This window comes from Oncorhynchus clarkii, chromosome 32 (assembly GCF_045791955.1).
Source record: "Oncorhynchus clarkii lewisi isolate Uvic-CL-2024 chromosome 32, UVic_Ocla_1.0, whole genome shotgun sequence".
NCBI lineage: Eukaryota > Metazoa > Chordata > Actinopteri > Salmoniformes > Salmonidae > Oncorhynchus > Oncorhynchus clarkii.
The window spans coordinates 35,417,309-35,439,108 of NC_092178.1; the positions used below are offsets into that span (position 1 = coordinate 35,417,309).

The 21,800-nt window shown below is 44.8% G+C and overlaps 1 protein-coding gene across 1 annotated transcript in view; it reads left to right on the plus strand.

The window, feature by feature from the left end:
- The window catches only part of LOC139392456 (syndecan-2-A-like), a 34,574-nt gene extending 13,176 nt beyond the window's left edge, over positions 1-21,398 (plus strand). Inside the window, exons 2-5 of the mRNA XM_071140450.1 lie at positions 11,956-12,070; positions 12,553-12,722; positions 14,391-14,520; positions 19,054-21,398. Coding sequence (XP_070996551.1) covers positions 11,956-12,070; positions 12,553-12,722; positions 14,391-14,520; positions 19,054-19,217 — 579 coding nt within the window. The 3' untranslated portion in view covers positions 19,218-21,398. The remainder of the gene's footprint in view (positions 1-11,955; positions 12,071-12,552; positions 12,723-14,390; positions 14,521-19,053) is intronic.
- Positions 21,399-21,800: the final 402 nt, after the last annotated feature.

Consider the following 21,800-nt stretch of genomic DNA (forward strand, 5'->3'; position numbering starts at 1 on the left):
GGCCCATTTGCAGCAGTGTGGCAGTGAGAGATAGACTGAGCTTTGGAGGAATTTGGCAGGTCATAATTTTTTCGGCACAAATAGATAAGTGGGTGGGGAAAAGGCCATATGTGTAAATGAGCTTGAGTGTGGGTGAAAGAGCATGAACTTTTCCACATCCCACCGGTCCATTCTTAAGTTTTCTTACGGTAAAGGAAAGGGATAAGATTGGAAATGACGCTAAACTCTGAATGCTAAATACATTTGGAAAATAATCTTGTTACGTCAACGCAAAACTTGCCTGTCCATGCCTATAACATTGGATGTTATCAATTAAAAAGACAAAAAAAGTCAAAAGTCACATGCAATCTCCATTGCGCCTTGACTACCAAGAGACAAGGAAATCCCCCCCCCCCCCCCCCCATTGAGCCACTCTTCTGCTTTATGTTGTGAGGAAGACAATATGACATTGTGGTCAGGTCACCTTTGACCCATCGCTCCTAGAAGCTCTTTCATGTCACGGCCCTTCCTGGCTGCATGGGGTTAATGAGCTGGCTCTGAAGAACTCATGAGTTTCCTGTTAAGAAAAGGTTTAAAAGCCTGGATGGAAGCCGGACAAAGGCGCATACAGCCACTTTTTTCACCACTCTGGCCGAGGCTTAGAATCTGGATTCAACCAGCAGGTAATTTATCCATCACGCCCCCCTCCCTGGATGCCATAGCTCTTTTAGAGGCCCGGGGGAACCGAACACAAAGGCTTTGAGCGATGCTGATTGAAGCCATGCCTTTATCCTGACACGCTGAAGGGGATCGCAGACTGTTTGAAGCGTGAATGAGAAGTGCCTTGTGACACGATGGCAACAGTGGCATGGATCAGAGGTAATTTAATAACCCTGTACAGTAAAGACCCATGAACAAAAAATCGGAGTGCACACGCGAGGGAGCATGTGTCCCTGTGCTTATGTACATGTGAGGCCGCATGCCGCTTCATGTGTTTGTGCCTCTCCGCGTGTTTGGAGGTTTGTGTACCGTGGCAGTGCACTGTAAAGGTCTGCCCCCCCCCCCCCCCCCCCCCCCCCCCCCCCCCCCCCCCCCCCCCCCCCCCCCCCCGCGGCCCAGGTGTTAGCTCCTGTTTTACGTAACTTGTTTTCATGTGAACAGTTTGAATCGAGTCCTTGGAATATAAAGCTGAATACTGTTGAGAGGATTTGGTCCAGTCGCTGTTCGTGTCACAGTCAAAGAACACACCCCTCTTCTTATTCCAGCAATGCAGTAATCAGCAATGAATCTTTGGTGAAAGTATCCATCCTCGTCCATTCCCTCCCTCTGGCTCATATTAAGATATAAGGAAAAAGCGAAGACCTGTTTTCCCTCTCCGAGAAGAGGACTTGGCAAGTCCTCTCAGCATTCATCCTCCGATAGCTTTTCATCAGGGAGGAATGCCTTTCAGTCGCTGACAGCTCCCGGCGGAACGGTACGGCGCTCCGAATCTGGACCACACGCGGCCCAGCTGAGCCTGTGGCCCGTGTTCAGGGAGAGCCCAATCGCGCTCGAGTGTTGCATATCAAGCCAAAGAGATGAGCGCTTTGAACAGAACCCAAGGCCTGTTTCCTGCAATATCCATCCTGTATACTCTGCCTAATGTGTACAGGCCCCCATGACGAAGAGCCAATTATACCTGCCTGGGAGCAAAAGTATTAATTTCCTTATTTTACCAGAAAAAGCAGTCCTCTCTTCCACCTGTAGGCTAAAAGCTAAGTAAGACAATATTAATGTGCTGCAGGAGAAGTCAGAAAGGTGTAATCTACGTCTTTGAGGCCAGAAGGCAAATTAAACATTTCTCCCCCAACCCGGGCCCCCAGGGATTTTACTACAGGAATGGAAATCCGATCTGTTTTATATTAAGATCAATGAGTCATGGGAAGGTTACTCAGACTTGGGGAATGAGCTCTTGGGAAAGTGCACATTTTCTTCAGCGGGAGCGTCTAGAGCCGACCGCGGGGCAGGCCTTCTCATTTTCCCCATGATTGAGATTGAAAGCGCCTCATCTTGCTTTAATGTGCCTCTAGCCAAAAGTGCATCAGTAGAGGTTTGGCCTGGCTATTAATTAAAGGTGAAACTGATGACGCCTGTGGAAATGTGTGTGTTCAAATGTCCCCTCATATTCTTTCTCTTTTGTGCTCTCTCTCTCTCTCTCTCTCTCTCTCTCTCTCTCTCTCTCTCTCTCTCTCTCTCTCTCTCTCTCTCTATCTCTCTCTCTCTCTCTCTCCCCCCCTCATCAACCTCTCTTTAGGTGATATGAGCCAATGATTAACTGGCTGGAGGACTAATTCAGTCTATATAACCTTTAAAGATCACATTTGTTAACCGCTCTTCCACTCTCGTCCTCATGCTCATTTCCACTGGAGACGTTTGAGGACCAACGGTCATTGCCTTGTCGCTGATAATGTGTTACTTTTCTGCGAGCTGGAATGTGAAAGGAAGGACCGTTCAAACCTTTACTGAAACGTTCCTTTGTGAGAAGGAATGTGTTGCTGGGTTAGTCAGGGATGTGTGATATGAACGCTAGCGCGTCTCCAACGTCATTCCGACAAGTCAGAACCGGCCAATTGGTGAATTTGCGAACACGGCACGCTACTTTTCCACTTCAGACGATGTCAATTAGAGGGTCAGTGGTTTGCTGAGGATTGAAACTTTTCTAAGCCCCCCTTCAACCTTTCTCCCCACCCCTGTTGAACAAGCAACATCCTCCCCTCACAGAGCTGCCCCCTGAAGAGGCGTACCATTCATGTTGATACGGGCACCATTTTGACTGGCCCAGTGGTATTTGTGAGGATAGTGGACTTGATGTATGGTAGTCAAGCCAGAACGCCACTCCTGGATGTAGGAATTCTAGATTACTGATACCTTTTTTTGTTATAGCTAGTGGTCTTAGGTCTATTGAATATGAGACTTGTTTTATACAGGCCTAAGCACTTAAAACTACCCCGTGCTTGTTTCTGTTCAGCCATGCCTGTTACAGCCTCCTATTTCCACTGTGACTTGAGGGAAGGAACCTGTTGTGCTGCAGCAAATCTTTCAGTTTCCCTCCTCACAAAAATGACTCGCAGGTGAAGCCCATTTCCCAGCATATTGGGTTTCCGAGCTGACAAAGAAGCTTGGGTTTCCAGTGCATATCAAAGCTGTTTAACGGGGCTGAGGAATTTCCCAATTCCCACCCGGGGGCAGGTAGTATACCGAACGGTGGATTTGGGAATCCGTAGAGGGCTGTGTGCAGAAAGAACTCTTGTCACGGACTACGGGCTTAGATGCCACAGAGCTGAGGTATTCACTGAAAACTCTACATGTTGAAACCACATGAGCCACGTTGTTTCTTATTATTTTATGGGTGCTGTGTGGGGGGGGGGGGGTTCACTGAAGGGTTACATTAACTTTATATTAGGCTCATCAGGTGCCTCTGCGGATGAGTCAAGTAGACAGGCTTTAATTGGTATTCTGGTAAACTATTTCATGGTCTGAGATGGAAGTAAATGAGCCATAATGTGTCGCAGCGTGTGAGCGCTCGCAGGCACACACCGAGACCGCAGCGAGATTGGGGCACATTGGCTTTTCTTATTTTATCATGCCGAACGGCGTAAATAGGATTGCACAGGTAGGGGTGAAAGCGAAGTTTACTCTATTGTCCCGTGGCCAGGCTATCAGTGCGCATCTGTTTTTCGTTGGAAACCATGCAATTGACTCTCTTCCACTCAGGAAGTAGGGGAAGTCATAGCTGGAGTGTGTTGTGTCTTATTGGGCGTCTGTAGGAAAAACGTTGGATTTGTTTTGTCACTCGCTCAAAAGAAAAGTATTTTGTTTAAAAAAAAAGAAGAAGTATTTTGTCCGTCTCTGTGTTATCGGCTTCTTTATGATTCTTGCCTCGTGTTATTTATGCAGTCTGAGGTAGATGAATCCTCAGTGTATGTGAGGAGGGAATTAGTCAAACTCTCTGTTCTCCTTTGTGAGACTAGCATTTTTGCCAAAACTCCCGAGGCGGGACTTATTTCAGTCAAACTGTAACAAATGTTGCTTATGCAGCTTGTGTTTGTTCACATATGGATGTAGTTTGAGGTGGTTTGAGGTGCTTGACTGGACTGTGACACATTGTTTGTTAGGATGACTAAATCAAAGCTTACGCTGAAACTTTTTAATGCCCCCGTGTCGGAACTTGAAGGCCTTTTTGAGGGTATCGAATGTCCTACCTTTGTGGCGAACTGAAACGGGTCAAATGGTTCTGAAAGTACTGAGCGTATTTACCCAGAAGTATGGGGTGAACTGATCCAGGTCCATAGAGCAGCAAGGTCTGCTGGTTTTCATTTCAGCACAGTCTCAGACCGTTTACTCACTCTTTACGAGGACATAAAGATCTGCTAATGAAGCCGTAAATGTCTGCTCTCCGCCGTCCACAGCACCACAAAATAAAAAGGTAACCCCTCATGTCAACGCAAGTGTGGCACCGCTTTGAAACAGGAAAGAGCACCTCAGCTGTGTTCATTTCAGTGTTTACCTTTCAGTTTATTACGAGTGATAACGGTGTGGATTCAAAAGGTATATACTGCATATACTGTCAGCACTCGTCTGTCTAGCTCCTCTCAACTGGGTCTTTCGTTTTCCAATTAGGATTTTAAAGTCTTTATATTAGAGGTCGACCGATTAGGATTTTTCAACGCCGATACCGATACCGATTATTGGATGACCAAAACCCGCGATACCGATTAATCGGCCGATTTTTTAAATGTTTTTATTTGTAATAATGACAATACTGAATGAACACTTATTTTAACTTAATATAATACATCAATAAAATCAATTTAGCCTCAAATAAATAATGAAACATGTTCAATTTGGTTTAAATAATGCAAAAACAAAGAGTTGGAGAAGAAAGTAATATGTGCCAATATGCAATATGTGCCATGTATGTGCCATTTAAAAATGTGTGTCATGTAAAAATATGTGCCATGTAAAATATGTGCCATGTAAAAAAGCTAACGTTTAAGTTCCTTGCTCAGAACATGAGAGCATAGGAAAGTTGGTGGTTCCTTTTAACATGAGACTTCAATATTCCAAGGTAAGAGGTTTTAGGTTGTAGTTAATATAGTATTTATAGGACTATTTCTCTCTATACCATTTGTATTTCATATACCTTTGACTATTGGATATTCTTATAGGCACTATAGTATTGCCAGTGTAACAGTATTGCTTCCGTCCCTCTCCTCGCCCCTACCTGGGCTCGAACCTTGAACACATCGACAACAGCCACACTCGAAGCAGCGTTACCCATCGCTCCACAAAAGCCGCGGCCTTGCAGCGCAAGGGGAATAACTACTCCAAATCTAAAAGCGAGTGACGTTTGAAACAGTATTGGTGCACACCCAGCTAACTAGCTAGCCATTTCACATCGGTTACACCAGCCATTAGGCTTGAAGTCAAACAGTGCTGTGCTTGCGAAGAACTGCTGGCAAACGCCCGAAAGTGCTGTTTGAGTGAATGATTACGGGTCTGCTGATGCTCAGTCAGACTGCTCTATCAAATCAGACTTAATTATAACATAATAACAAACAGAAATACGAGCCTTTGGTCATTAATATGGTCGAATCCGGAAACTATCATCTCGAAAACAAGACGTTTATTCTTTCAGTGAATTACGGAACCGTTCTGTATTTTATCTAACGGGTGGCATCCATAAGTCTAAATATTCCTGTTACATTGCACAACCTTCAATGTTATATCATAATTACGTAAAATTCTGGCGAATTAGTTTGCAATGAGCCAGGCAGCCCAAACTGTTGCATAAACCCTGACTCTGCATGCAATGAACGCAAGATAAATGACACAATTTCACCTGGTTAATATTGCCTGCTAAACTGGATTAGTACTTATAACTAGTGATTATGATTGATTGTTTTTTATAAGATAAGTTTAATGCTAGCTAGCAATTTACCTTGGCTTCTACTGCATTCGCGTAACAGGCAGGCTCCTCGTGGAGTGCAATGGTTAGAGCTTTGGATTAGTTAACTGTACTCTTGCAAGATTGTATCCCCTGAGCTGACAAGGTGAAAATCTGTCGTTCTGCCCCTGAACAAGGCAGTTAATCCACCGTTCCTAGGCCGTCATTGAAAATAATAATGTGTTCTTAACTGACTTGCCTAGTTAAATATATTTTAAAAAATCGGAAATCGCCGCCCCAAAATACAGATTTCCGATTGTTATGAAAACTTGAAATCGGCCATTCCGATTAATCGGTCGACCTCTACTTTATATACTTTAAAAAAAGAATAAGAAGTTCAATCATTAACCAGAAATCCCTATCATGAATGCATTATGTTGTGCTATTATGCGCGATGCAAAAAGGAACATGTGGCAAAGTGAGCTGCTAGAAACAGAGCCAGATGAACAGATTCTGTTTCCTGGATTAGGCTGCTTCTCATGGTAAATGTCAACCCCCACGCACACACACACACACACACACACACACACACACACACACACACACACACACACACACACACACACACACACACACGCTACAAAGCTGTCCCCCACACTCCTGGAATAGCTCTAGGTCACACAGTCTGGTTTTAGGGAGTTTGATTTGTGTCAACTTCCTGCTGTAACAGCCCCTGCCCTCCAGTGTCTCAAAGACGATCGATTAGTTCCTTATTATGATCCCCGGGAGGGCAATAAAAGTTGAAGGTTCTGAAGAGCGGCTGAGAGACGACCCCATCCCCACCACCCTACTCCCCCTCCTTTCCCCCACCACCACAAGCATTTGGTTTATTTTGTGGGTCACTGTTTGAACTCCACCTCCATTGGTGCAGCGTTGGTATTTTTCAACTCATTTCTCAACCCCCCAAATGCATTCGACAAACAAATCCTCACCAGCAAACATACATTATGAAGCTAGCTTCCTGCTAGTTTGTTTAGTGTTAGCAGGTTCTAGCGTTATCCTACAAAATGGCCACCGACCGATGCCAACCTAGCAGTCCGTTGTTGTTGTCGGTATCTCTTAATGCAATAAGTTACACACTAAATTCCACATAGGACCAATAGCAAGAGTCAACTCTTAACTTCTTGAAACACTTCACTATTGAAACACTGCATCTTGAACCCAGCCATTTTAGCCCACTCAAGCTAATTGCTCTCGCCCAGTCACCCCCCAATCTTTTCCTCCCAGCCAGGTCGGCCACAGGGAAAATCCGTAGCCGTCCATCCATTCAGGGCCTATAACAAACCCAAAAAACCTGTAAACGTGCCAGTGGGAGAGAGACGGGAAGGAGGCCAGAGTGGTGGCAGTATTGAGCCGTATGGATCTGCGGCTCGCTGAGTTTACAGATAAACCCACAGCTACCTGCACTTTGTTATTTAGAGATTAACACAGAGACACCCAGGCCTTTTCTCATTCAGAAAGTCATCGACGTTCAGCAGGCCCTACTTTTATTTACCATGAGAGGAGAGAGGAGACCGATTTCTTTTGATAGTACAGCGGTAGCCAATGGTCTTACAGAAGAGGACAATACTGACCAATGACCATTGAAGGCTTAATATGGCCTGGACACTGTACTGTGAGGTACCATAGGTGGCATGAGTGGATATTCTCATGAAACATGAAAGGACGGCATTGCAAGTCAAGTGCTTTCTGATGTCATGGGTGTCGCTCGCCCTCATAGTTCATTTGAGGTACTCTTAAGGAAATATTTCAGAGCGGGAGCAGAGCACCAGACCGACGAAGAATGTCTGAGGCAGTGTCTGCCCCCTGTCCCCTGTCTCTTGTTTTCCACTCCTGTGAAGCCTTACTGTGTCCGTGTGTGTGCGCGTGTGTCCGTGTGTGTGTGAGCTCATGCGTGTGTGAGTGTATTCATGCGTGTCTGCATACCTTTGAGGAACACTCTTTTTCTCCCCCGTCTCTCCCCCGTCTCTCCCGTCTCCCCCGTCTCCCCCGTCTCTCCCGTCTCTCCCCCGTCTCTCCCGTCTCCCCCGTCTCCCCCGTCTCTCCCCCGTCTCTCTCCCGTCTCTCCCCCGTCTCTCCCCCGTCTCTCTCCCGTCTCTCCCCCGTCTCTCTCCCGTCTCTCTCCCCCGTCTCTCTCCCGTCTCTCTCCCCCGTCTCTCTCCCGTCTCTCTCCCCCGTCTCTCTCCCGTCTCCCCCCGTCTCTCCCCCGTCTCCCCTGTCTCGGGGTGAGTTAATATTGACCGTGTAAGAAGTGAATGCAGTGTGTCAACGCGGATTAGAGATGGGGCAAGATGGCTCATCCAAGCTACCCTACACTACCCCCACGACCCTTAGCCACCCATCCCCTACTGTAACTACCCCACCCCCGCCACACACACACATACATACAATAGCGCTAGCTCACAGCTAACTGCCCAAGCCATCGAGAGAGCCTCTTTGGCTTCCAGACACCGCCAGGCATAGGTTTGGTGGTTTGACAGGCTTTTAGCAAAGCAACCTGCTGGCAACAGATTGTCTACTGCAGCACATAATCTCTCTCTCTCTCTCTCTCTCTCTCTCTCTCTCTCTCTCTCTCTCTCTCTCTCTCTCCTCTTTCCTCTTTCTGCCTCTCCTCTCTCCTCCCCCTCTCTTCTTCCTCCTCTTGTCTATTATGTTTCTTTCCTTAGACAAGGTCTCTATGGAGACCGACTGCATCACCACCAAGCCTCCTGCTGGCCACTAGTTGTTCATGAAGAGCAGACAGACAGTAGGAACTGCTGTAGTTCAGTTCTAATAGAAGCCACAGTGCTGCTAGACCCTTGTTATCGAAGTCTCTCTGTCAGTCAGTCAGTCGGTCAGGCGCACGACTAGGTGCTGCTCGTTGCTTGTTAGGGTCTCGGCTAAGGCTCTGATTGGCTGTGTGAATTCTCTACGGGCTTTCTCCCCTTTATTCATACCAGTGGAGAGGGATTGTATGTTTTGTATCCGACCGCTCTCACTCTCACTGTGTTAGTTAGGGTCATAGCTGGAGGGGGGGGGTGCATGTGCGTGTGCTTGAAGCCTTAACCAATGTCTGTCCGTACTCTATAGAGACCTAGAATAAAAAATTATTTAAATAGCCTTTTTTTTAATTTTTTTTAACAAATTTCACATAAATGAATGCAAGGGAAAAGAGGGGAGGAAGGTTCCACTAGCCATGGACACCGAGGACAACTTCCTGGAGGAATGTCAATGGGAAATTGGACACTCCCGCTGCGGGCTTTGGTGTCTGGTCAGACTGCCCTGACCTCAACCTGACCTCAACGACCTGTGTAACCAGACTGGAGTGGAGCTCAGGTGGACACGGACCGATGTGCAAACTGAGCCAGTGACGGCCTCTTGATGCAGTTGTGGTGAGATCTTGGTGTTGTCGTGGAGGCTTCTGTCACCCATGATGGAGCATCTCATCCAAGGCGAGGCTGCAAGTCCTACCAACAAAATATAATCTACCACTCTGGAACCCTGCAAACCATGACCCATTTTGTATTCTACATGAGTCAAATGTAATGGAGTCCATTGCCCATGTTGTGAATGGCTGCTGGTCATTAAAGGATTGGTGCGTTGCTAGACATGACCGCCTTGTTGACCTGATAGCCAGAGAGGTGAAGTAGTCTCACCACCAGCACACGTACAGAAACATTCTTGTGTAAGGGGAAGCGGTGTGACGATGATGATGATGATGATGATGTGTTCCTGTGTGTCAAATATTGTTGTTGTGGGGGGAGGCCAGGGGGGAAGGGCTCATTCTGGAAGTGGGCTGCTCTTTTGACGGCTCCATGGAGCAGGCCTTTGCCAGGAAGCTTCTTAAATACCAGCCCCGCGTGGCACGCTTGGACAGTCTCGGGTGGAGGTGCAAGCTGGTGGGGCTGATATTTGGCAGTCTCGGCCACGTACACAGGCGTGCGGCGCGTGGCCTCCAGACTGCGGGCCTGACAAAAACTAGGGCAAAGCATTTGGCTAGGTACTGCTCTGTTTCATCTGTCGTGGGCAGCCTGGCTATTTGGAGAAGGATGTGCTTTCTGTACCCTTGAGTGTCATACATACAGGGACCTTTGAAATGTTTGGATCCTTTTTTTAATGCAAATTTGATTGGTGGATTCAAATAAAGTATATTTCAAATATGTGTGTGTGTGTGTGTGTGTGTGTGTGTGTGTGCGTGCTTGAAGCCTTAACAGATGTCTGTCCGTACTCTAGAGCCCTCGTCTTTATAAAGAAAAAGCCTGCTTGGAAGAAAGCCTTTATGTCTTGAGTTGAAAGAATGCCAGTGCGCAGTAGTCAGATCATGTGTAGAGCAGGCTTTGTTTGTGAAGAGCACCACGAGGGGGAACAGCATTAGGCTGTAATAGCCTAATTGCCATTTAGTTGAGGAGCTGAAAGAGAATCGGTGCCCTGTCTGGCCTCTCACTTTCTGTGGAAAGAAAGTAAACAAACACAGAAGACACTATCTGGAAGGAGAAGAGGGTTTCCATACACGCGAGAATGGCGTAGAAATAGAATTACTAGTAGCCTAATGTTTCTATGGGGATGGCACTTCTTTGTTATGGGGTTCTAGGCTTGGAACTCCCAGCTTGTGAGAATAATTCAAAGGCAAGTCTTCCTGGAAGGTTCAAAATGTTAATAGTGATAAGGGGGCAGGAGTTTACTGACAATTTCCGCTCTAGAATTAATATCTGATTTGATTCACTGTGTGCTTGCCCTTTGTACACTATAGCAGTGTCATTGTTTAGTGTTTCTTTCTTTATATTTGTGATGTATTGAATAATGTGTGTGTGTGTGTGTGTGGGTGTGTTGTTCATCTATTGCAGGCATAGTAAAAAAGGCAACCTTGCAAGGACAGACACACACACACACACACACACACACACACAGACACACAGACAGACAGACAGACAGACAGACAGACAGACAGACAGACCAACAACACAAACCTACTACTGTTCTACCTTTATCACAGCTTCCTTCCAAAGAAAAGAGTCATCTCTTATGTCAGGCCCTCCAAAACTCTTTCTTCCCCGGCCTTTTCTGGAAAAGCACCGAGTGTAAAATCGAATCCCAGTTCATTTAGTTTTAGGTTTATCAGCACCTAGCACCACCACCACACAAGCACCTTAGCAACGCTGGGATGATTTATTGTTGGCCCTCTTTTGTGGCCCTTTTCTTAAGTAGCATCAGTATGGAGGGGACATCACACCCGGGCTCTGAGTGAGGTTGAATGGAGGTTGGTTGGAGGTTGCCATGGAGGTTTCCATGGGGCCTACCCAGCTACCCAGCTATTCCACATGCACGCACACAGCAATGGCAATGTTTTGTCCAATGTGCAGTCATTACACAGAGTTTCTATGATGTTGTGTGTAAAGGAAATTGAGGATGGATGACATAACATTTTATTAACCAGCATGCTATAGTCTCGAGGGGGTTGATGCCTGATGTCACACAAACAGCATAGTTCAATTTCAGCTTCCCTATTGGCTACTCCGTTTAAGCTGTAAGACAAACACACACACTTCTATGGACTTTCACCCCCCGGCAACGATGGCGGGCGGGGCTAGACGTCTAATTTAATGCTCATCTGTTTAGAGAGGGGTGTTATGTCTCTTGAGACAGTGATATAATCCAGAGCATTTTGTGTAGACAAGTTTCCTCGGAGGTACACGGACTACGATGTTCAAGCATATTACAATGGTCCTACCTGGCAGAACATTCTGTAGTTCCCGAAACTACCAATGCAACTCTTTTTGGGGCAACTACGGCTTTGAGTCCAGTGATAAGAGCGTTGGCGTTCACTTTTCAATGAAACTCAGGGCCTCCTACCAAAGGTGAGACCGTAGTATCCATGAATGTGTTCACCGCTAGAAGTATTTTCCAAGACAAAGTGGTGGCTACAGGAAAGTTATGTCAGACTCGCACACTGAAAAGTGGTCTCTTTACAGTCTAAATCCTTAGTCTTATGTTTCTGTTGTTCTCCCTTTCAGATAGCGGACGCGGCCAAGTCGTCCTCCGAAGTGGACGAACTTTTCATTGACGACACAGGGTCCGGGGGTTACTACCCCGAGGACGACGACGACTTTAACTCGGGGTCAGGGTCAGGTAAGAGTCTGGTCACCGTAGCCTTCAACTGGGTCAACACGCACAGGGAGGCAGGCTGGCGGACACAAACAGTCACTGCTGTATACTGTGTCTTTCACCCAGAACAGGCATGTCTGTCGAAACGGAGGTTTCACTTAGGTATCGAAGCACCTTTTACGAAACCTTTTAGCGACAGGCAGGCGGCCAAAGTAAAGCAGGCTGTAACAAAGTGCTATGACAACTGTAGCGAACTCTTGTTTTTACCTCACATTAGTTCCACCTCATCCCATTCGAGAATATCAGGAGGTGGCTTTTGTCTGTTGCAATTGAATTAGGAATGCGAATGTAACGTACTTCTAAAAAAAAATGGTCTTATGAAAAAGCAGGATTTCACTTAAACACAGACTCAAACGACCTTTCGCCTTCAGCAGACATTAAAGTGAAAGGGATTGACTTCCGGGGAAGTAGTACAAACAGTGCTATCTCTTTATCTTGCTCTGCAGGCATTGGCGAGGAGGTGTTCGAGGAGGCGGTGACCGTGAGCACGCTCTACATTGCCCCCAAAGCAGAACCCACCAAGGACTCCACCAAAGACTTCACTCCTAGAGTGGAGACAGCCACACCCAGAGAGGACCTGCCAATGCAAACGCCCAGGAAGCCAGTCCGAACAGAGGTGAGGGAACAGAACAACCAACCCATACACCAGACTATTTAGACCGGCCCACTGAGCTAAAGATGGACCAGCCCATTGAGCATTTGCCCGAACTGCCCTATGACCAGTCCTTTTCTGCTGCATATGGTAGATATTCCTTTGTACAATCAACGGGTTGACAATTGCCTGCTATTTTCTTTGAGGGACTTTCAATTCACCACCCCCAGATAATAGTTGAACATGCATTGACCCCAATGCTGGAATTCTAGGATCAATAAGGATCAAGTAGTCATCTAGACCACTGATGTTGATCTGGGCTGTGGTACGTTATGCTGGATTACTGAACCAACAGCCATAATCTCACATTTTGGAACACTATCAACTCCTGGACCCACCATGGTGTATAGGGGGATTATTTCCTAGGTAAGGGGCAGTCACTTCCCGTTAAGCCAAGTCAAGGACACAGGTTTGTTGCCAATAGTGGTCCCTTTCCTGTTCCCCTAGCCCCTTCAAATCATTACGGATCTGAAGAGACTAGGGATGGTCTCCAAATATGGTCAAAATATCACCCCTTTAAAGCCCGTGGGGAGTATACAACGCCGTACCATGAAATACAACGTTGCAAAATCAAAAAAAACAACCAAAAGGTTTTATTTGTCTCGTTCAGTTGTGGCTTGACCGTTAGAAGTAAAAACACAGCTATAAAGAGACGACCATTAGGACAATTAGTTGCTTTTAGCGCTGGAAAATATACTCACCAATAAGGCCCTCATCCTCAACAGCGCCCTCCTGTAGGCGTTTAGGGGGGAGTCGTGCGTACCACCTGGCCACCTTGTGCCACCAATTTCAGCAGCGTCTTTTGCGCATCACTTAACTGATCACCTGCACATTAAGAGTGGAAGCCTTTTCTGTTTCACAGAGTTGAACTCGTTTTGGGATGGTGCTTTTATGGCCACGTGGGTGCCCTCTATTGCTCCGGTCCTATTTTGGAACCCATTGATGGTAAAGAAATCCCTCTTGACTTCAACCTGTTGTGCGATGGTGTCTGGAGATTGTACATTTGTTTTGCTGAGAATTGCATCCAAAACATTGGCTCATCGAGGGCTGAAAGATGCCGATTGGCAAGCGCCCGCTGAATAAGTGCCCGCTGCCAAAAACACAAGGGTGGATAGCACGTCTCGAAAAACGCAACCTCTGCAAAATGCAGCGTGTGCTGAATCTTCCAACAGAGCAAGATTAGCCTCTCATTCGATTTCCCATCATCTTAGACTTTTATAGAGTTTCAACAATAGTTTCACTTTCACACGTGCCTCTAATTTAACAAATGACTCTACTTTATATGGATCGTTATCGTACAAATGCACTGACGTGGTCAAATGTAAATACAATGACGTTTTCTTGAATTATTACTTATTATGACATTTTCAACATTCTACGCTTGACAAGCAATTTCCTTATTCCACCACTTGGCACTATGCGTACACATGGTCACGGTTGTGCGTAAACGTACGCACACTGTCAAGGAAAAGTAGCTAAATCTCGCACTTTGCGTGGAAATGATCCCGCGCGGCTGATTTACGCCCAGACTTGTGCCTACGGACGATTGACAAATGAGGCTCCAGGCCATTATGTTGGTACAGAACCCGTATGTATCCCTCAATCTGTAACTCTTTCATTCTCTCCTCCCAGCCCCCTGTACCCGTCACAGAGGACGAGCGTAAGAACCAGATCACCAGCACCACCGGCGTCCCCAGCTCCCCCCTGGAGCCCATCGAGGTGCGTTCGGAAAACCTCTTCCAGAGAACAGAGGTGCTGGCAGGTATGTACAGAAACCACACTGGGGTTTGGTGGTTTGGACAGTGGACACAGGATGCAGTCCTTGCACCTGCGTCTACACATCTACACTAGACTACTGTTTGTGATCGACTAGAGGTTGATTATGAGTTGTGAGCTTTTAAATAGGAAATTAGGTTGAATTTCTTATATGACCAACCAGGTTTCCATCTAACCTTTTTATGCGCCTAAAGTACTTAAGCTTTATGCTATTTTCAAATATATATCGAGGGTCTTATTCGGGTGACATGGCGATCGATACTTGGCTGCTGTTTGACAAATACAAATGATCTCGCTCTTTTGTATTTTTTTTGTTTTACAACCTGAATTTAAAATGGATTAAATAGAGGTGTTGTGTGTCACTGGCCTACACACAATTCCCCGTCATGTCAAAGTGGAATTATGTTTTCAGAATTTTTTACAAATTCATAGATTTTTTTTGATCTGAAACATCTTGAATCAAGTAATACATCTCTTCATTAAGGCAAGCCCAAATAGGTTCAGGACTAAACATTTGCTTAACATGTCACATAATCAGTTGCATGGACTCACTCTGTGTGCAATAATTGTGTTTAACATGATTTTTGAATATCTACCTCATCTCTGTACCCCACACATACAATTATCTGTAAGGTCCCTCACTCGAGCAGTGAATTTCAACCACACATTCAACCACAAAGAACAGGGAGGTTTTCTAATGCCTCGCAAAGAAGGGCACCTATTGGTAGATCGATAAACATGAAAAAGCAAACATTGAATATCCCTTTGAGCATCGTGAAGTTATTAATTACACTTTGGATGGTGTATCAATACACCCAGTCACTAGAAAGATACAGGGGTCCTTCCTAACTCAGTTGCCGGAGAGCCGTCTCAGGGATTTCACCATGAGGCCAATGGTGACTTTAAAACAGTTACAGAGTTTAAACTGTTGTGAACTGCTGTGAAAGCTTAAAACTGAGGATGGATCAACAACATTGTGGTTACTCTACAATACTAAAAGAAGGAAGCCTGTACAGAATAAAAAATATTCCAAAACATGCATCCTGTTTGCAATAGGGCACTAAAGTAAAACTGCTAAAATTTTACCACTCCTCATATTTTCAAGCATGGTGGTGGCTGCTTCATGTTATGGGTATGCTGGTCATCAGCAAGGGAGTTTTTTAGGATTTTAAAAAAACGGAATAGAGCAAAGCACAAAATCCTAGCCACATATGACAAGCCAGCTAGAGTCATAGTACGGATGAAGCCTGAGCTAGAATGTGAAGCTAACTGAAGCTGGCTTTATAAAAGTAGTACACTCAGTGCTTTCCAACAGACACTGGGAGACAAATTCACCTTTTAGGAATACAATTACCTAAAATACAAGGCCAAATATACACTGGAGTTGCTTTTCAAGACGACATTAAATGTTCCTGAATGGCCCAGTTAGTTTTGACTTAATTCGGCTTAAAATACTTGAAAATGGCAATTTGACAGAGCTTGAATCATTTGTGTGAATACTTATGTAAATGAGATATTTGCTCAAATAAATGTAAAAAACATGTTTTTACTTTGGCATAATGGGGTATTGTGTGTAGATGGCAAAGAAAAAAATGGATTTAATCCCTTTTGAATACAGGCTGTAACATGACAAAATGTGGAGTAAGTCAAGGGGTTTGAATACGTTCTGAAGGCACTGTAGGTACCCTATCCGCACTGTATCTGCGTGCTGTTGGCTAGAGGGCATTTGCCAAGTCCAGAGTGAGCACATTCGCTGTATAACACAATTGTTTTTGTGACAACACCATTAGTAGAGTTCAAAATATGATGGAAACCCATTTCACTTGCTTTTTAATTCAGTACATGTTTTTATGCAGATTTTTGAATACTCACACTAAAATCTGTCTCCAATTGGATGGAAACCTAGCTACTGTCAGGTAACTGAACTGCCGTTTGAATTCTCCACTGAGTTCTTGAGTACGTCTTTGATTATGAAGTAGGTCAGGTGCCATGCTTGGATCGATGCCAAAATGTGTCTGCTTGATGTCAGGCACATTTAGTTGGTTGCATCTTCGCTACATCTTTATCTTTAGGCACTTGTGCAGCAACTTCATCTATGCTCTGCAAAGGGACTCTTGATGAAAACACCTAATCATCTATAATACAGTCGTTTTAACATTGATGTTATACATTTAGTTTATTTCCTGATCATTCCTTAATCGTGCTGTTAATAGGTCAGGGTAGTAATGGTGCAGTAACACACATCTAAGGGCAAGGGGGATTTCTCCCCACGTCTGTCAAGCTCTCTAAGCTCTCTACAGCTCCTGAAAATAACCAGTTTAATATATAAACTAAATTACCCCTCAGTGGGACCTTCCAGAGTTCATAGTGCGGTTTGCTCCAATTTAGTGTTAATTCCCCGGCTCTAGTGAAATGCGAAATAGGGAAATGATCTGACTGGAAATCACACTCACTGATGCAGTTTTCCCTTCAGTGTCAGAGATACACATGTCGTGTGCTACAAATGGATTGCTACTTTACTTCTGCTTTGTTGTGACAGCCGTCTGTTAGTTCCTGGGAAGAAGTGAAATGGATGAGGATGAATTCGGACGTCAATATAGTTGTGCTGGAAATACACTACATGGTCAAAAGTATGTGGACACCCCTTCAAATGAGAGGATTTGGCTAATTCAGACACACCCGTTGCTGACAGGTGTATGAAAATCAAGCACACCGCCATGCAATCTCCATAGACAAACATTGGCATTAGAATGGCCCGTTCTTAATTGCTCAGTGACATTCAACGTGGCACCGTCCGTCATGGGATGCCACCTTTCTAACAAGTCAGTTCGTCAAATGTCTGCCCTGCTAAAGCTGTCCCTGTCAACTGTAAGTGCTGTTGTTGTGAAGAGGAAACATCTAGGAGCAGCATCTGTCCTCGGTTGCAACACTCGCTACAGAGTTCCAAACTGCCTCTGGAAGCAACGTCAGCACAAGAACTGTTCGTAGGGAGCTTCATGAAATGGGTTTCCATGGCCGAGCAGCTGCACACAAGTCTAAGATCACCATGCGCAATGCCAAGCATTGGCTGGAGTAGTGTGAAGCTCACCGCCATTGGACTCTGGAGCATTGGAAACGCATTCTCTGGAGTGATGAATCCCGCTTCACCATCTGGCAGTCCGACGGATGAATCTGGGTTTAGCGGATACCAGGAGAACGCTCCATGCCCCAATGCATAACATTTGGTGGAGGAGGAATAATGGTCTGGGGCTGTTTTTCATGATACGGGCTAGGCCCCTTAGTTCCAGTGAAGGAAAATCTTAACGCTACAGCATGTAGCATTATAGACAATTCTGTGCTTCCTTCTTTGTGGCAACAGTTTGGGAAAGGCCCTTTCCTGTTTCAGCATGACAATGCCCCCGTGCACAAAGCGAGGTCCATATAGAAATAGTTTGTCGAGATCGGTGTGGAAGAACTTGACTGGCCTGCACAGATCCCTGACCTCAACCTCATCGAACACCTTTGGGATGAATTGGAAATGCGACTCCTCGCAGCAATGTTTCAACATCTAGTGGAAATCATTCCCAGAAGTATGTGGAGGCTGGTATAGCTGCAAAAGTGGGACCATCTCCATATTAATAACCATGATTTTGGAATGAGATGTTCGACGAGCAGTTGTCCACATACTTTTAGTCATGTAGTGTGTATCCAACAAACATCCATCCAGTTAGTTGCCTTTGCGCATTTCGATTTTTATGTTTATTCCAAAGTTTGACATTTCTAAATGTTACACCCAAACTTGAATATCTGTCTAACTAGTGTATTTCAAAATTGTTCAAATGATCTACCCTGTAGACATGTGAGGCCCTGACTTATCAAAGTCTGTCTGCTAGGTATGCTACTTTTTTTCATTTGTTTTCAATTACTGTCACGTTGGCCACATCCACTGAAACCCGGGCCTGGACAAGCCTGTAAATACTGTGGATTAACTCAATGTAAAACCCAGAGACCAGAAGGCCCAGCCCACTGTGCAAACAGACGTGGCAAGCTAACCTCCTCCTGTCCTCTATACCTCTAATTTTCCTCTTCCTGTCCCCCATGGCTCCCACAACTCTAATTGTCGTCATTTCCTGTACATCTATCCGTCCACACCGAGGCACTGCACGGTTTCCAGGAGGGTAATTTGCTGTAAGAGTGGCAGGTTACTTTTTACCCATGGGGCCAAGGGGCCAGTCCAAGATGTTGAAATAAAACTGAAGCAGAGGGGAGATTGTATCGTCATGAGGGCCCTAAAACAGATTAAGGACTATAAAGAAACCTCATACAAGTATTAATGGGACAATTACGAAAGCCTATGTAAAGAATTAGCACACAAGAAAAAAGGGCAGATCTGGGAGTAATGTTGAGTAGCTTGACAGGTAGATTGCTTACGAAAGGGTACAGTGCATTCAAAGTTCCCTCTCTAGATGCTGTAAGCTTCAGTGTCCTCTGAATAGCCTTTGACCTCTAACCTCTGATCTCTCCTGCTCTCTGTCCACAGCTGTCATTGCGGGCGGAGTTATTGGCTTCCTCTTTGCCATCTTCCTCATCCTCCTCTTGGTTTACCGCATGAGGAAGAAGGATGAGGGCAGCTACGACCTGGGAGAGAAGAAACCCTCTGGGGCAGCATATCAGAAGGCCCCAACCAAGGAGTTTTATGCCTAAAGCCCCGCCCCTCGCGAGAAGATTGACAAATCACAGTGACAGTTTATGGCAGTCCATGACAACGACAAAAGCTGTTAAATTACAACAACAACAACAAAAAGTTCAACATTTATTGAGGAAAAAATACATAAAGGAAAGCTTTTGCATAGAGTATTGTAATTAAGACATTTTCTTTCTTCTTTTTTTAAATGAAAAGCCAAGCATTGCTTATTTTATGGCAAATCTCAGTGTATTTAAACATTTTGTGTATTATTTGAAAAGGCTGAAAAAAACGAAACAAAAAACACAATCTGTAAAGGTGAGAAAAACTGATTCCATCTGTCTTCTGTCAAAGGAGCTGTTTTTAGTCACTGACTACTATTTAACTGTAGCAGTGTGTATTTGTAAAGAATATTTTTAAAAGTGGAAATAATTGAATATAATTATTCTGTATCAATCCTACTTCATATTTTTTTTTTCATTTTTGTCCTAGCATGTCTGACATTGATCTCTAAAATGTGTATTTCATTAATTTATCTTTTTTTTTTCTCAGATGTAAAAAAAAAAAATGCCTTTGCAGTTTTCATGAAGTACTTTCGTCTTCATATTAACGCTGATAACGGTCAATGTAAATGTTCTCCCTTCAGGTTACAATGTTTATTTTCTTGCTCTCACACCCATCTAGTGGAAAGTGAGCGTTTAATTTAATTTTTGTTTGTCTTGTTTTGTTTTCTTTCAATGTTTCTCTTGGTCAAAACCATTTCTTATACAGCGTACGTGTTTATAATCGGGAATTGGTCTTTAAAAGCGAAGATGTGGCAGGGGCTCAAGAAAAAGATATACGATCTACTTTACAGTGTGTCTTGTGGATGTTTATGTCATTTTATTTAATTGCATACAACTTTTCACATTGCACATTCACTGCATTGCTCCTCTGCTGGTCTCGTTCAGCTCAGAGCGTTTAGTATATTTGGGGTTAAATTTGGCTCAGGGGCGTTGGCTCCCTTCCACCCCCAATATTTCCCCCTAGTTTACTTTGCCTGTACCACCTCTGACTCTCACCCCCAGCACTCTCTCCATCTCCTCATGGTAATCAGATTGGACCAGAGCCAATGGACCTGTCGGCCCCTCCCCTTTGTCTCACTCCACTGTGTTGCCAGCGCGCCCAGTGTTTTTGTCTCCCCGTGTCGCTGGTTTAGTCAGGAGATCCTTTCTGGCGGCCTGTTATGTACTACTGGACACGCACCAGCTGCCAATTGAAATGAGTCAGCTCTGTGCGGATGGCGGCGATGTTCCCAGTGGTTCAGTACCAGTTGTTAAGAGTGAAATGGAACTTTGGATCCTTTTTCTAAAGCTTCAAGTGTTGTGGTCAGTCAATGCATCTCGATTTGAGCTAATCCCAATACAGGTGCTGGTCCGCAGAATTGCTCTGTTTACCGGGGAAGAGCTTTCCTGAGAGCGATTATCAGACAGTGTGAGGTTGGTTACCAAGCACAAAACATGTACCGACAAAGGTACAAAGGTACAGGATTGACCTGTTGTTGCCGTCACCCTTTCTCATTAAAACGGTCCCCTCTGCATGAACCTGCAACGAGGAGAAAGGTACAACAGATAGTGAAGTTGCCTTTTGAGATGCTGAGCTGTACGGTAATGTGAAATAGACGTTGTCATCTGAACTCCTACCACCAATCTGAGGCCATCCTCCTCCATGCAACCCTTCCTCCTCCTCCTTCCCCACTCTGCTATACCCTCAAGCTTCTGCCCTCTACCTGCAACCCCCCCCCCCCCCCTCTCTCTCAGCTTATCATAGAAAGGAAGGTACTGAACTGCATAAACAAAACCCAAAGACGGTATTCTCACCATCACTATACATATTCCCATTATGGCCACATTTCTTTCTTTGTTTTAAAAAAATATATATTTTTATTTCTATTAGAGCTCTGACCATTGAGTCCAATTGCTTATTAGTATATGAAAAGATATATTATATATACACAAATGTATATTCACCAATGTTTTAAACCTTCAAAGTGCCTACCATTTGGAAATGTACTCGCTCTCTTGGAGAGAATAGGGAGGTGCGTACATTACACCAGGGGGGTGATGATAATGACTGGCATTTTTTTTTTTTTGTCTTACAAAAGCAGACAGTATTGTACCTATACGTTGAAACAACACTACTGAATAAACATTGTGGCCTAATATCGATCTCAGTGTCTTTTCTCTTCACTGTTTTTCCTCCCTCAGGCCACAATCAATGACCGAGGAATACTGTATACTGGTTTCCCCAAGACGCCTTTTTACAGATGCTGACATCTAGGTAATGAATAACATCAACTATATACCATAAACACATACATTACTTACCCGTCAGCACATATATTGCCACCCAATAACCGATAAATAACCATTTGGCTTCGATTTGGGATTATCAGTGTGATGACTAATCTTTATGAGCGATGGACGGAGCATTATCATTTTACTGAACTGATCTGAATGGGCTCTGGATTGAGATTAGGATAATGGTGATGTAAAGTCCTAACTGGGGGATTATCCTGCATTTGGTTTCCATATCTGTTACAGTAGTGACATAGTGCTCCTGAG